The sequence below is a fragment of the Phytophthora infestans genome, genomic scaffold (genome assembly GCF_000142945.1).
Source record: "Phytophthora infestans T30-4 supercont1.10 genomic scaffold, whole genome shotgun sequence".
NCBI classification, from domain to species: domain Eukaryota; phylum Oomycota; class Peronosporomycetes; order Peronosporales; family Peronosporaceae; genus Phytophthora; species Phytophthora infestans.
This window is the reverse complement of record NW_003303749.1, coordinates 2,153,549-2,168,035: the sequence shown is the minus strand read 5'-3', so window position 1 is coordinate 2,168,035 and position 14,487 is coordinate 2,153,549. Positions and strand designations below refer to the sequence as shown.

Genomic DNA, 14,487 nt, shown 5'->3' with positions numbered 1-14,487 from the left:
CGCGCTAAAGTAAAGTTTTCATCGAGCGAACAAGCTCGCGCTATGGTCCATTATCCTACACTTAATCCCAGCGCCAGAGCTTCATATGGAGCCGTGGGGACTGACACTCCGCCGAAGAACTTTACTCTAAGCCCTCGCCGCCGTCTCACGCAATGGTACATCAACATGGCTCTCATCAACTTCGTCGAGTTCGCGGCCGAATCCTCGCGCGGCGTCGTGCTGGCCACACTCTTCCTCTACAACAAGTCGCTGGGCGGCGATTTGGCCTTCATGGGCTTGCTCACTTCCCTCTTCTCAGTGGGGCGTCTTATCTCGTCCACAGTGTTCGGCTGGATGTGCGACCGGTACTCGTTCCGCTCCGTGTACCTCGTGTCGTCGGGCATCTGCCTACTAGGCAACCTCATCTACCTCATGGCCGACATCCACGTTACCGACAGCTTGACTGCGCTGGCAGTCAGTCGGTTCATCGTGGGCTTTGGCGCTGGCAACCGCAGTGTGTGTCGTGCCAATGTCGCAGCCATGACCACCATCACCCAGCGGCTGCGCTATCTCACGATCCTTGCGACAGTCGTTTTCCTCGGCTATGCTTTGACGCCAGGACTCGGCAGTCTCGTGGCTGATGTGGACGTGTTCTTCTGCGGCGTGCACTTCAACAAGTTCACCTCACCCGGCGTCATCCTCGTGGTGTTTAATCTACTGACGATCTTCAGCATGTTGACTACCTATGATGGGTCTATCGGCATCCACGACGGTCCGTTGGAGTCCCCGAACACCGCTGCAACGAAAAACACACTGTCCGACTTGACGTCCATGCCCGAGCGTATCGTGAACATTGGCGCCATGGTGTTTATCTTCCTCAACTTCACTGCGCGCGGCATCTTGTCGGTATTCGAGACGGTGAACATCCCGCTGTTCCTTCAAGTAACCGGTAGCGACCCCGACAGTGTCGCCGCAGTGGTGGACGCTTCCAACTTCCAGTTCTACTTGGGTCTACTGGGACTCGTGTCCTACTTTTCCATCGAATATTTCCGCAAGAGCATGACGGATGTCAGCTGGGTGCAGCTCGGATTTATGTTCTTGCTGTTGGGTAATGTTCTCCTGGTGGTGATGCCCGCGTCTCTGACGTTTGACCGCTTGGCGTTTGCGGAGCTTTTGGTGTGGAGCATTGGCTGTCCGATCACCACTGCGGTTGTGGTGGCTGCCTTCTCCAAGTTGCTTGGCGGAAGACCGCAGGGTACACTCATGGGCTTGCTGGGATCTGCAGGCTCCGTTTCGCGCATTATTTTGCCGCTGTTGCCTGCTGCCATCCCGACGCTGACCCCAGTGTTCATGATCAACATCGCACTGTGCGGTCTAAGTGTGGCGCTGCTGTGGTGGTACAGCAAGTTGGTGTACCGGACCAAGGTCGATCTGCTTGCAGATGTCGAGAGCGCATATCGGGCGGTGTCACCACCGAATGACCTGCGATCTCCGCTGGGCTCTGACAAGGTGGATTTTGAAGATAACTTGTTGATGAACTAACTATAAACACTCAAATAGTGTTGAAGAAACTTTTTTAAAATCGTTGCAGTTGTCTGGCAACTTTTTGTCTGAAACGAGCATTGTTGCATCGCATTTGCAGATTCAGAATCCGTTTCGAAGAGTCGTTTTCTTATTTGCGACAGACACTTTGCAATTTACTGCGTAGTTGCTTGCCGCAAGACTCCCCATTGCCATGATGAACTACTCGACTGTGCCACTGCAAGACGATCGACGCAATGCGTCGTATGGTTCGATTGAAGACAAACCGATACAAAAATCCAACCGTGTCATGAAATGGTACGCCAACATGGCCATGATCAACTTTGTGGAGTTCGCTGCAGAGGCGTCTCGCGGTGTGGTGCTGGCCACACTCTTCCTGTACGCCAAGTCACTCGGTGGAGGCTTAAGTCAAATGGGACTACTCACGTCGCTCTTTTCAGTTGGACGCCTCATATCGTCGATGCTGTTCGGTTGGATGTGTGACCACTACTCCTTCCGGTTCGTGTACCTCGTCTCCTCTAGCTTTTGCTTGTTGGGCAATATTGTGTATTTGTTGGCGGAGAGCAGTGTGACTGGAAGTCTAATTGTGCTCTCTGCAAGTCGCTTTATTGTTGGCTTTGGAGCTGGCAACCGCAGTGTTTGCCGCGCCGATGTGGCCGCCATGACAACGATCAGCCAGCGCTTGCCGTACATTACCGTTCTATCCACAGTCGAGTTCCTGGCCTACGCTCTTACTCCAGGACTTGGAAGTCTAGTGGCCAGCACTGACACGTATGTGCTGGGCATTCACATGAACCAGTTTACCGCTCCAGGTGCAATTCTTGTCGTGCTCAACATCTTGTCCATAATTGGCATGCTCTTCGCGTACGATGTGTCCGTGAAACCCGCTGATGGCCCCGAAGAGTCTGTCCCAAGAACCCAGACTAGCCGTGCCCGAAGCGACAACGTTAGTCTGCCCGATCGCATCATTTACATTGGTGCTTCTGTATACATCTTCCTGAATTTCAACGCGAGAGGAATGCTCTCAGTCTTCGAAACGTTGAACATCCCGTTGTTTTTACAGGCAACCGGCAAGGATCCGAGCACTGTAGACGCTGTCGTGGAGGCTTCTAACTTTCAGTTCTACTTGGGCTTGCTTGGACTGGTGACGTACTTCTCCATCGAGTACTTTCGCAATACCATCTCCGACGTGAGCTGGGTGCAGCTGGGCTTTGTTTCGCTACTAGCTGGTAACGCAGTGCTGGCGGTGGCGCCTCCTGCAAGTCTCTCAATTGGGCAACTTGGAGTAGCGGAAATGTTGGTGTGGAGTGTGGGATGCCCCATCACGACTGCAGTCGGTGTTGCGGCCTTCTCGAAGCTGCTAGGAGGGCGTCCGCAGGGCACACTGATGGGGTTATTCGGCTCGGCTGCTTCGGTCTCGCGCATTATACTGCCCCTTGTTCCTGCGGCCATATCGGCGCTGACACCCGTTTTTTGGATTAACATTTCGCTGTGCGTCTTGAGCATTGTGATATTGTGGTGGTTCAATCGCCTCGAGAACGAGACTAGGAGGAATTTGCTCGACGACACCGAGAAAGCGTACCCTCCCAGTGTTGTTGCTGCAAAGGACCGCGTCTGAAGGCGAGTTCTACTACGTAGACTTTGTTACACTTGAAATACATAACTGCTTGAACCCTACACTACGCGCATAAATACCACCAACTTGGCGGTGACCAAGGATAATTTAAAGTGCACTTTTACGGTGCGAAGTGATTCGCAGCAACTGCGTGAATGTAGCTTTCAAAACTTCAACACTTCAACATATGGCGAAGGGCCGGAACAAGTGCGGGATGGGCGAGGCCGGAACAACGCGAAGATACTTTTTTAGGTTTCCTGGTTCGTGTTTAAAACTCAGCCGGCATGCTGTAACTCACCACCAGCTGGGGCCGTTGCACTGGACGTCACTCGTTTCATCATGAAATTCATGAGGGACCGAAGGAAACGGCATCTAGGGTATGCATTGCCTGTGCAAGCGCCTTAGTACGCCCACCGTTGTTGAAGGAGACCTCCGCGCGGCTGAGCTAGGTGAGAGGCACAGCAGCATCACGCTGCCATCGATTCTATATTTTGTCGACGGTACCAGTATGAAAATTAAAACATCGTAAATGGCTTAACTCTAATCACGGTTGAGCAAAGATAATGCAGACAGACACTCGGTGGCACTCAAAGCAGATGGACTGCAATCGGGCTGGGCCAAGATTCGTTCTTGACGTTGGCAAAGTTTTTTGCGACTACAAGTGTACCAGCAACACCTTGCTTTCGAATCGTATGCCTCGTTCTCCATTTTGTACTCCATGCATCCAACGAGACATTTGTCTTCAGGTACCAGCAGGTATCAGGCTGATAATCAGCCGACACTTTGCCCGTGTTCGACCGCGTCCTTTTTGTGTGTGCCCTCTGACGTTGCCGTAGCAGCTTGGTCCAAGCCTTGGACCAGGTCTCACTAAAATGCTAGGCAAAGTATGCCTGCGAATCTGTCGCCCCGCCCGCCGATCTCGGCCGATCCAATGTGGGCGCTCATTCCACATTCTTCCAAGTCCCACCAAAGCGGCGCCCTCGCTTCGCATCGATGACTGCGCTATCCGTCAACGCTGGAGCCACATACGGTACTGCCGAGCTGCCTAAGCCCAAGAACTTCGACGCGAGTCCGCGACGCCGCTTGTCACAATGGTACATCAACATGTTCATGATTAACTTCGTCGAGTTCGCAGCCGAATCCTCGCGCGGCGTCGTGTTGGCGACGCTCTTCCTCTACACCAAGTCACTGGGAGGCGATCTGGCCTTCATGGGCATGCTCACGTCGCTCTTCTCGGTGGGTCGCCTTATCTCGTCCACAGTGTTCGGCTGGATGTGTGACCACTACTCGTTCCGGTCAGTGTACCTCGTATCGTCAGGTATCTGCTTGATGGGGAACGTCATCTACCTCATCGCAGACCAGCACGTGTCTGGCAGCTTGACAGCGTTGGCTGCGAGTCGGTTTATCGTGGGCTTCGGAGCTGGCAATCGCAGTGTGTGTCGTGCTGATGTGGCGTCGATCACGACCATCAACCAGCGTCTGCCGTACTTGACATTACTGGCCACGGTTGTGTTCCTCGGCTATGCTTTGACGCCAGGTCTTGGCAGTTTAGTGGCCAACACGGACTCGTATCTGCTTGGCGTCCACTTCAACAAGTTCACGTCGCCCGGTATGATCCTGATCATATTCAACCTGCTGACCATCGTCGGAATGTTCACAGTGTACGACGAGTCTGTCGGTGTTCACGATGGACCGCTCGAGTCTCCACGAACGGCAGCGACGAGCAACACGCTGAGCGACCCGACGGCGATGCCTGAACGCATTGTGAACATCGGTGCGGCCGTCTTCATCTTCCTGAACTTCAACGCGCGTGGCATCTTGTCCGTGTTTGAGACGGTGAACATCCCGCTGTTCATTGACGCAACGGGGAGGGACCCTGACAGCGTGAGCGCCGTGGTGGCTGCATCCAACTTCCAGTTCTACCTTGGACTACTGGGACTACTGTCGTATTTTTCAATTGAGTACTTCCGCCACAGCCTCAGAGATGTGAGCTGGGTGCAGCTCGGCTTTGTCACCTTGCTAGCAGGCAACGTGCTGCTCGTTGTGGCGCCGACACAGCTCTCTTTTCCGCAGCTTGCGGTTGCCGAGTTCCTAGTATGGAGCGTGGGCTGCCCGATCACGACCGCCGTGGTGTTGGCGGCGTTCTCAAAGCTGCTAGGCGGTCGACCTCAGGGCACCCTCATGGGCCTACTAGGTTCCGCTGCCTCGATCTCTCGTATTGTGCTTCCGCTGCTCCCGGCCGCCATTCCAACACTGACCCCGGTGTTCTGGATTAACATTGTGCTCTGCGCGAGCAGCATGGCGTTGCTGTGGTGGTACAGCAACGTGGTGCACAAGACGAAGATGGCTATGCTTGCTGACGTCGAGAGCGCGTTCCGGATCGCTTCACCTCCGAATGACCCTCGCTCGCCGCTGGGCTCAGACAAGGCCGATTTCCCGGAGAAATAACTACTTCAAATCTCTCAACATGCAGAGGTCTCCTCGTTAGGAACAGCTCTCACCTTCTTGCCACCAGTGTATGGCAGCTCGTTTATTAATGTAGTCTTTTGCGTCACCACGCACACCGAGTGCACCATACCGGTGCATACCTCTGCCTTCTGTGCTAGGGTGTTTGAGCCATGTTCATTAGTTTTGGCCCGTTGTCAACCGACGTGTTTTTCTTCAAGTCAATCTCTCACTCGAAGCTTCTTAATGTCAATGTTACATTAGCAGGAAAATCCTAGGTCGGCGGAGAAAGCCACTCTGTACTAAGCTAACGCAGCGCTACGTGTAGTTAAATTTAGATGGTAAAAAAACACCCAAAGCATCCAATACCAAGACCCTTGGTAGTGCAACAAGGCTGATTGCTGAAGTAGCATCTCCAGTTTTCTATCCAAGGATCGTCGTTGCCTAGCTAAGCTCGCGGGTTGGGTCGGTTGGGGACCAGGTGTCGTCTCACAACCGGCATTCCCCAATATTAATACTGGTGAACCACAAGAACTCCCAAATTGAGGAACAAATTTGCCGAAGCATCTACTGGTAATAGCGCGGAACATATGAAAGGATTATGAATCGCTCTTGGCTGCAGTTTTTGTTTCCTCGGCAGCAATTTTTTGCGTGTGCCAGATGTTGTTGCGTCGCTTTGCCGTGTTTGAGGCAATTTGCTATCAAAACGAGGACGGGCAGCTTTGCAGTATTTCACTGTTATAATGAGGACGGGCAGACTGTCGAAAAGAGGACGGGTAATCTGTCAATAGTGGAGAGGGGCAAAGCCGTTTTTGAGCTGGTTCTGAAGAATGCCCAGCTCCACCCAAATAGTATCTGGACGCCAGCGGAGACCTAGTAATACTACGGGTCGATACTAGGCTAGTATCGACCCGAGAGCCATGAAGCCTATTTTACTCGAGCAGCATCCATGTACATGAACACGCTCGAAATACATGTACTTTATAACAAGCAAAAACTACATCACTCCATTACCTCATCTAAAGCTCGTGCCTGAGGAGCCCCATGTAGTGGCAGCGAGCGTGGTGACTCAATAGAGATGCAGCTGTTTCGAGCTACGATTGGCTTCGTACTGAGACCGATCCACAAAGACTCAGCCGGAATCATGCAGCCTGTCTGAATCGGACACTCACCCCCGCTGCGAAAATGGAACAGCTGAAGGGAGAAGCCCGAAGCAACCGGCCTGTCGGTTGGCATCCGGTGACCAAATGCTGCCACGTCAGCACAAATGTTGCAACCGGTGAGCTAATGTGGAGCGTTGGAGCAGTATTGCTTGTACAACGTCGTACTTTGCGATTTTTGGACGGAGGGGGGTGGTACTTGTACTTGTTGAATTGCCGGAGGGACGCTATTTTGGTTATGGGGTACAAACAGCGCCTCCTCAAAGAAAACGTGATGTTGAGGAAGAGCGAGAAACCTTCAAGCTCCGAAAAAGTAAGAGTTAAGCCGTGAAATATTTTATGGGCCGCACTATTCCATGTGTTTCGTCGCTGTGGCATAAATCTCATGCTGTCTTCAGTGAAGACTTTTTACTGGCATCCCTGAACCTATTTCCGATACTACAGATTCACGATGGTAATTTACAACAATCGAAACGCTCTGCCACTCGGTTTCGCAGGCGTGAAGTGTAGTGTGAAGTGCATCGAGGCTATCGCACGAAGAAAAGGGTTCTGTCGCCTAGTCCACCGGGAGCTCACTCACCCCGCTTCTCCTCAAGATCGGACAGTTGGCTGGGGATACCAGTTAAAGCACCACGTCTCTGAAATGATCGAGCACAATGTAGTGTACTCTGCCCCACCCGAGCACCCCTTTCATTCAAAAGTTGGCAATCCGCTCCTGTAAAAGCTCATTTCCGATTTTCCCAAGCCGACGACCACCTTCGCCTCACCATGGTGTGCCACGCTCTGTCATCCAGCGGTGCCGCATCCTACGGCTCTGCTTCCCAGGACCCGGAGTCCGTGCAACTGATCAAGTCGACGCAGTCAACCCCGCCACGCCGACTCGGGCAATGGTACATCAACATGTTCATGATCAACTTTTTGGAGTTCGCAACCGAGTCGTCGCGCGGTATTGTGCTACCCACGCTCTTCCTGTACACGTCGTCTCTGGGCGGTGATCTGGCCTTCATGGGATTCATCAACGCGCTCTTTTCGGTCGGTCGCCTCTTCTCGAGTACCGTGTTTGGTTGGATGTGCGACCGGTACTCGTTCCGCTCCGTGTACCTCATTTCGACCTTCATTTGCCTTGCGGGTAACATCATCTACCTCGTTGCCGATGAGCACTTGACTGGCAGCTTGACGGCGCTGGCATTCAGTCGCTTCATCGTGGGATTCGGTGGTGGCAACCGCAGCGTGTGCCGTGCGGATGTTGCTTCCGTCACAACGATCAACCAGCGCCTGCCGTATCTGACAATTCTGGTCGGTGTGGTATTCTTGGGCTATGCGTTGACACCGGGTCTCGGTAGCCTCGTGGCCGATACGGATCTGATCATCTGCGGGGTACACTTGAACAAGTTCACTTCACCCGGTATGATCCTGATCATACTGAATGTGCTGACGATCTTCGGTATCATGACGGTCTACGATGACAGCGTGACAGTACACGACGGTCCCGGAGGACGAGGAGTGCGAAGACGGCCCTAGCAGTAACACGCTCAACAACCCCGACACTGATGCCGGACCGTATCGTGAACATCGGTTTGTGCGTGTTCATCTTCCTGAACTTCAATACGCGTGGCATCCTGTCGGTTTTTGAGACCGTGAATGTGCCGCTGTTTATTACGGCAACGGACAGCGACCCGGAGAGCGTGAGCGTCGTGATGGCGGCCTCAAATTTCCAGTTCTACTTGGGCTTGCTGGGACTTCTGTCGTACTTTTCGATTGAGTACTTCCGTCACAGCGTTCGCGACGAAAACTGGGTACACCTGGGCTTTGGAATGGTGCTTGCGGGCAACATTCTGCTGGCCATGGTACCGGAGAACCTGACGTTCACGCAGCTGTCCCTCGCCGAGTTCTTGGTCTGGAGTGTAGGCTGTCCGATCTCGACCACGGTGGTGCTGGCGGCGTTCTCCAAACTGCTGGGTGGCCGTCCACAAGGCACGCTGATGGGTTTGCTGGGCTCGACCGCATGCATCTCACGCAGTATCCTTCCGTTGCTGCCTGCGGTGATGCCGACGCTGGAGCCAGTGTTCTGGATCAATATCGTGCTGTGCGCGAGCAGCATCGTTCTTTTGTGGTGGTACACCGGTTTGGTGCACCGGACCAAGATGGCGATGCTAGCTGACGTCGAGAACGCCTACAGGGTAGAATCGCCTACGAACGACCCTCGCTCTCCTTTGGGCTCAGACAAAGCCGACTTCCCAGAGAACGACTAAAACACGTCTCATTTGCTCTCTTACTTCAAACCTGAAATCTTGATAATACATTCATGCAAGTTATGTTGCTACCCGGTACTCCTCTTGAACCTCAAGAAATCTCTAGTTTAAGCAATTTTTTTATTATAAACTACCAATAATATTTTCTCTCACAAAATAATCCAGGCAAACAAAAAAAAACAGAGCTATTTTTGCTCATCAAAGTCTTTTCACTTAAGTGACAATGGGCGAAGTGGAGAGGATCCGCGGCGCCTCAAGCTATGGCACTTTGGAGACGACGATCAATACGCCTCCTCCTCGTCTCTCGCAATGGTACATCAACATGTTCATGATTAACTTCGTCGAGTTCGCAGCCGAATCCTCGCGCGGCGTCGTGTTGGCAACGCTCTTCCTCTACACCAAGTCACTGGGAGGCGATCTAGCCTTCATGGGCATGCTCACGTCGCTCTTCTCAGTGGGTCGCCTTATCTCGTCCACAGTGTTCGGCTGGATGTGCGACCATTACTCGTTCCGGTCAGTGTACCTCGTATCGTCGGGTATCTGCCTGATGGGGAACGTCATCTACCTCATCGCAGACCAGCACGTGACTGGCAGCTTGACAGCGTTGGCTGCGAGTCGGTTTATCGTGGGCTTCGGAGCTGGCAATCGCAGTGTGTGTCGTGCTGATGTGGCGTCGATCACGACCATCAACCAGCGTCTCACATACTTAACGATGCTGGCCACAGTTGTGTTCCTCGGTTATGCTCTAACGCCCGGTCTTGGAAGCCTAGTGGCCAATACCGACACGTACGTGTTGGGTATTCACTTCAACAAATTCACGTCGCCAGGGTTGATCCTGATTGTCTTTAACGTGTTGACAATTGTTGGCATGGTGACACTATACGACTCATCCGTTCAGACTCGAGACGGTCCGTTGGAGTCATCGCAAGATGCTGCGATGAAGAAGACACTGAGCAACATTACGACCATGCCTGAACGCATTGTCAATGTCGGTGCGGTGGTGTTTATCTTCTTAAACTTCAACGCACGCGGTATCCTATCGGTGTTCGAGACGGTGAATATCCCGCTATTTCTTCAAGTTACGGGCAGTGATCCGGAGAGCGTCAGTGCAGTGGTGGATGCGTCCAATTTCCAGTTTTATCTGGGACTACTAGGACTGCTGTCGTATTTCTCGATCGAGTACTTTCGTCACAGCATTTCTGACGTAAACTGGGTCCAATTGGGGTTCGCAATGTTGCTCATAGGCAACATGATGCTGGTGGTGATGCCTGCCAGCTTGTCGTTCCCGCAACTGGCAGTGGCGGAGTTTTTCGTCTGGAGTGTGGGGTGCCCCATCACGACAGCAGTTGTAGTGGCAGCGTTCTCAAAGCTGCTGGGTGGCCGACCACAAGGAACGCTGATGGGTCTGCTGGGCTCTGCGGCCTCGGTGTCGCGCATCATTCTGCCTCTACTTCCTGCTGCTATTCCTACACTCTCACCTGTTTTCTGGATCAACATTCTACTGTGCACTCTCAGTATTTTGTTGCTGTGGTGGTACAGCCGCCTCGTGCACGAGACGAAGCTGCAGATGCTGGAAGATGCTGAAATTGTATTTCAGTTGCCATCACCTGGAAACGATTCTCGGGTCGCATCTGGCTTCGAACAAGATCGAATTCCCCGGCAAATTAAAGGGACTAAGTACTGGACGATCCCAGACAATAGCTGTTTCTTTTTGACGTTCTATCGCTTCCATCTCTGTCTACATATTGCCCAGTACAATGTTAGCGCGCAGAGAAAGGCTTCAACTCCCCAAAACTGCTGGTGACCTGTGGCTTCCCGAATGCGACAGTGCTTCTTTCTGTAAAGTCAAACGCAGATATTCTTGTGAGCTCAGCGACATATCTAAAGCATAGATCAGGGACAGCTCACCTGTCCAACAAAGGTACTTCTGCACACCAAGCACATGGTGCTGAAGCGACTGACGTCGGTGAACTCGTGCTTCTGATGAGCTTCCACCGCGACTTCGCTCGCTTGTTCAACCTGGTCCCCCCCATTTTAACCAATACGTCAGTTATAGCTCTTTAAAACTTACGCAGCTTATCCGCTCAACTTACCTTGGAGAAATCGTTAATCGCAAAGAGAGTCACGTCCTGACTCTCGGAAGCCGTGGCAGAAGGGGCCTCAACAACCAGGTCGTAGTGGATTCCGTCGTAGAGTAGGAACAGACGCTGAGTGAAGCCTTGGTCCTCGCCATAGCACAAGCGACTCATGCTCGTGACGTCGAAGACCACCATCTCCACTTTGTAGTATATCGATAGAATGGACAGCTCGATCTCTCCACCCCACGACTTGTCGTCCATGATCCACGCGCAATATTCGTACACAGGGCGTCCTAGAAACACCTCCGAGTATTTTTCGGGGTCTGCGAGGATTGTGTCCTTGATTAGTTGCCGCATCCCGGGGCCATTGCCTTCTCTTCCCTTCCCGAGAGCATATCCGATCGAATGAAACAGACAGCTGTTGTCTGCCGGCATAACACGCCGTATAAAGACCGACTTGGCCTTAGGTTGTGCAGTGCTGTTCTCTGGTGCCTCCTTGAGTACCAGTACCGAGCCCGTCCGAACACCCAAAGACGTCAATGTACTCTCCTGCATTTTAGAACAGCCAAGGTATCCGTTAGCTGACTATCTGCTCTTTACCACATTACTAATCAGTCTTACATACCCCTGATCCCTCGATCATCTTGGGAGGATACCCCGTCATCACTGCAGCATCAATCGGTAATACGAAATCTAGTTAGATAAGTGTGCAATCGACTTGAAAGAAGAAATGATCCACAGCACTTGCCGTGCTGGTCCTGCGGCGGGATGGACGTCTTCTCAAATAGATGGGCGCGCAGACCATCCAGCGTGATGTCGTCCGGTAGCCCCATGAGCTTCATGGATGTGCCATTCGCGAACGTCACCTTAAAGTTCATCGGCATCTCTTCGCTGCAAAGCCGTTCTAGACAACTTCTTCACAGTACACCAACGTTACACAAAAATACAGCCTCTGGATTACTAAACATGGGCCGCAGAAAAGAATTTTACGAGGCATAAACTACGCCAGAAATTGCTTAGTACCGGTACCGTACCGGTATGCCCTCAAAGAAAACAGACAGCGCTTTGCAAATTCTTTTTTAAAAACGTACTTTGTTTCCAAAAAAGTAAACCTATTTTTTTCACTTTTCCTTTAAAAGCAAAAATAGATTTCAAAAGCAGTCAATTTTTGTTATAATAATTCTGCGAGCATGCTGACAGCAGATGACGAGAAATTCATACTCATTTCTCGACGCGAGCACGCTTCATTTCAGCACCGTCGGCGTTCAAAATGCCACCAAACTGTTCCTTCAGCAACTTTCTCATGCTTAACCAGCTCTTTCTGTTGCGTCAAAAACCAATCGCGCGTTTTAGTAATCGTCACAAACGACTTTCCGTCAATTTCGGCGGCTTCCATTTCGAACGAACACTCATCTTGCTGCCTCGGCATGTCCTTGGCCGCATAGTTCTTGGCCTCTTGAAATTCCTTGAATTCTTCCACACCTTTGGTGGTCATCGACCTCGGAGACACGCCTCAATTTTTTCGTTATTCTCGAATTCTGCGTTTGGCATTTCCCACGAAAACTTCCTGTCCAGCTTTCCAATGTGCTCCTTTAGCCACTTCGCTCGCAACGGCACCACCTGATCCAGCACAGCACACTTTTCACTGTCTCCGTTACTACTTAAAGCCGAGAACAAGCTATAAAAATATGGAGAAGAGCGTGAAGTGTTTTCGACAAAGTTTTTCCGTCTAGTTTGCGAGCTACTCGCAGAAACAGGAGACGCGAAGGTCGTGAACTTGTTCCTTACGAGCTACTGTGGAGCTCTTAGTGGAGTGGAAGGCAACAAGACTTTTGTGCCATCGATTACGTCGATAGTACGCACATTTGAGTGGTCTGAAAATGGGGACGCTGTTTTAAAGGCATTGAGTTCGGACGCCGAAAAAAAAGATGAAGACGAACACATCCCACCGTTCGAAATGGTATTACGTGTGGTCGACGGTCTGGATAGTGGAGCCGCTCAGGAAGCCTTGGTCTAAGAGGCAGTTGAAATTGCGGCTCAGATGGATGATGACGAGTTGTTCACGTCTCACTCGATTGGATTGTTTTGGAAACGGATTACTCGCAGTGATCGCAAAAGCCACCTCGAAACTACAGTCAAGAAGCTTGTGGGCCGATACGAGTCTACTTGGTCCCTCGATCCAGTACTTATCGCAATATTTGAGTCCTGGCACTTGCACCCTTCAAGAATTGAGAAAGCTGTTCGCCAGACATTTGCTTCCCACAGTGCAAGGCTTCAGCAGCAGCATCCATTGGCATAAACTTGAACGCTTTGTCGACATGCTTAGCTGCTGGCCAAGCCACAATCGCGTATCGCGTGTAAGTTGACACTGCTTCAGAGCTCTCGTTGCCTACGTATCCTCCTTCTTTGGTCATCCTCCCGTACGCCGATAAACTCCAAAGGCTGTCAAGATCTTCTTGCCCAGGGTTCAGAATATTCAGCTTTTCAGTAAACTTCGCGACCTTGCCAAGGCCTTCCCCCGTTCTTGTGAACCATATAGTCGAGTCCTTATGACCCCCCTTATGGCATTCATCACCGTCATAATCGTAGTTAACATCATGCCGCAACTGTACGATGAAAAACAGCAATTTCTTGTCCTCGGGAACAAATGCATTTGCTCCATCGAGCGCGTGAAATCTGTCACTCTCTCCAGAGCATGTTCAGCATCAGCATAGTGAACAGCGTAATGTGGAAGACAGGCTGCAGTACCATCGACTTTCCCACAATCATGACGGTACTTCACTTCTCCATCTCGATACACCACCAGATCTCCGCCTTCGTGTGTGCTGGGAGGCTGCACCACTAAAGTTGCAATCATTCCATCTTCCTTTTCCGTGTCCTGGTGCTTGACAAAGTGGCCTCCTTCGCCGTATACTAGCAGCTTATATAGCAGACATTTCAGAAGAACCTCCCTGTATCCCAACCGGGTAGCGACGTTCTTGCTCAGGTTCTTAATGCCCGTTTGCCAGAGTGGATTCTTAAATTTGACAAGGTTTGGTTGCAATTGCCAGCTCTTCCGGACGTTGTCGTCCATCTTAGTGTCCATATTGTGGCCGAACGGGGACTTTTCACATAGCGCAATGAGGTTTTCAGCTTGCTCGGCGAATAAAGGGGTCGAAATGGCACCCAAGCCGTCAACAAATAGGCCAGGTGCGACTGGTAAGGTATCAGCGATTCCTCCGAACGAAAACTCTCCAGCATCAGCATCAGCACGGGCGAGGAGCTTACTCACTTCAGATGAGCCAGCTCCTGAAGGGGTAACAACGTCTTCTAATTCACCTTCACAGCCAAAAGGCCACTTATTGTCGTCAAAGGCGTCTTCCATTTTCGTGTGGCTTGGAGCTGAGTGCGAAAAATGGAAAAATGAGTCTAGTGCT

At 51.6% G+C, this 14,487-nt stretch overlaps 8 protein-coding genes across 8 annotated transcripts; 5 read left to right on the top strand and 3 right to left on the bottom strand.

The window, feature by feature from the left end:
* Positions 1 to 42: 42 nt before the first annotated feature.
* On the top strand, positions 43 to 1,521 carry PITG_07088 (Major Facilitator Superfamily (MFS); the record flags this gene model as incomplete). Its single annotated transcript, XM_002905007.1, has 1 exon — positions 43 to 1,521. The coding sequence occupies one exon, from the start codon at positions 43 to 45 to the stop codon at positions 1,519 to 1,521; it is 1,479 nt and encodes a 492-aa protein (XP_002905053.1).
* A 193-nt stretch (positions 1,522 to 1,714) lies between these two features.
* PITG_07087 (Major Facilitator Superfamily (MFS)) lies at positions 1,715 to 3,139 on the top strand (the record flags this gene model as incomplete). Its single annotated transcript, XM_002905006.1, has 1 exon — positions 1,715 to 3,139. The coding sequence occupies one exon, from the start codon at positions 1,715 to 1,717 to the stop codon at positions 3,137 to 3,139; it is 1,425 nt and encodes a 474-aa protein (XP_002905052.1).
* Positions 3,140 to 4,129: 990 nt separating this feature from the next.
* PITG_07086 (Major Facilitator Superfamily (MFS)) lies at positions 4,130 to 5,584 on the top strand (the record flags this gene model as incomplete). Its single annotated transcript, XM_002905005.1, has 1 exon — positions 4,130 to 5,584. The coding sequence occupies one exon, from the start codon at positions 4,130 to 4,132 to the stop codon at positions 5,582 to 5,584; it is 1,455 nt and encodes a 484-aa protein (XP_002905051.1).
* A 1,925-nt stretch (positions 5,585 to 7,509) lies between these two features.
* On the top strand, positions 7,510 to 8,993 carry PITG_07085 (Major Facilitator Superfamily (MFS); the record flags this gene model as incomplete). Its single annotated transcript, XM_002905004.1, has 2 exons — positions 7,510 to 8,244; positions 8,376 to 8,993. 2 exons carry the CDS (start codon positions 7,510 to 7,512, stop codon positions 8,991 to 8,993), a joined length of 1,353 nt encoding a protein of 450 aa, XP_002905050.1.
* Positions 8,994 to 9,315: 322 nt separating this feature from the next.
* On the top strand, positions 9,316 to 10,661 carry PITG_07084 (Major Facilitator Superfamily (MFS); the record flags this gene model as incomplete). The annotated part of the gene is made up of 3 exons (XM_002905003.1): positions 9,316 to 9,985; positions 10,238 to 10,507; positions 10,591 to 10,661. 3 exons carry the CDS (start codon positions 9,316 to 9,318, stop codon positions 10,659 to 10,661), a joined length of 1,011 nt encoding a protein of 336 aa, XP_002905049.1.
* A 225-nt stretch (positions 10,662 to 10,886) lies between these two features.
* Positions 10,887 to 11,955, bottom strand: PITG_07083 (ubiquitin thioesterase OTU1-like protein; the record flags this gene model as incomplete). Its single annotated transcript, XM_002905002.1, has 4 exons — positions 10,887 to 11,012; positions 11,087 to 11,620; positions 11,697 to 11,737; positions 11,811 to 11,955. The coding sequence occupies 4 exons, from the start codon at positions 11,953 to 11,955 to the stop codon at positions 10,887 to 10,889; spliced, it is 846 nt and encodes a 281-aa protein (XP_002905048.1).
* Positions 11,956 to 12,320: 365 nt separating this feature from the next.
* PITG_07082 (uncharacterized protein) lies at positions 12,321 to 12,566 on the bottom strand (the record flags this gene model as incomplete). The annotated part of the gene is made up of 1 exon (XM_002905001.1): positions 12,321 to 12,566. One exon carries the CDS (start codon positions 12,564 to 12,566, stop codon positions 12,321 to 12,323), a length of 246 nt encoding a protein of 81 aa, XP_002905047.1.
* A 468-nt stretch (positions 12,567 to 13,034) lies between these two features.
* Positions 13,035 to 14,435, bottom strand: PITG_07081 (uncharacterized protein; the record flags this gene model as incomplete). Its single annotated transcript, XM_002905000.1, has 4 exons — positions 13,035 to 13,282; positions 13,335 to 13,513; positions 13,849 to 14,266; positions 14,390 to 14,435. The coding sequence occupies 4 exons, from the start codon at positions 14,433 to 14,435 to the stop codon at positions 13,035 to 13,037; spliced, it is 891 nt and encodes a 296-aa protein (XP_002905046.1).
* Between the last annotated feature and the right edge of the window lie 52 nt (positions 14,436 to 14,487).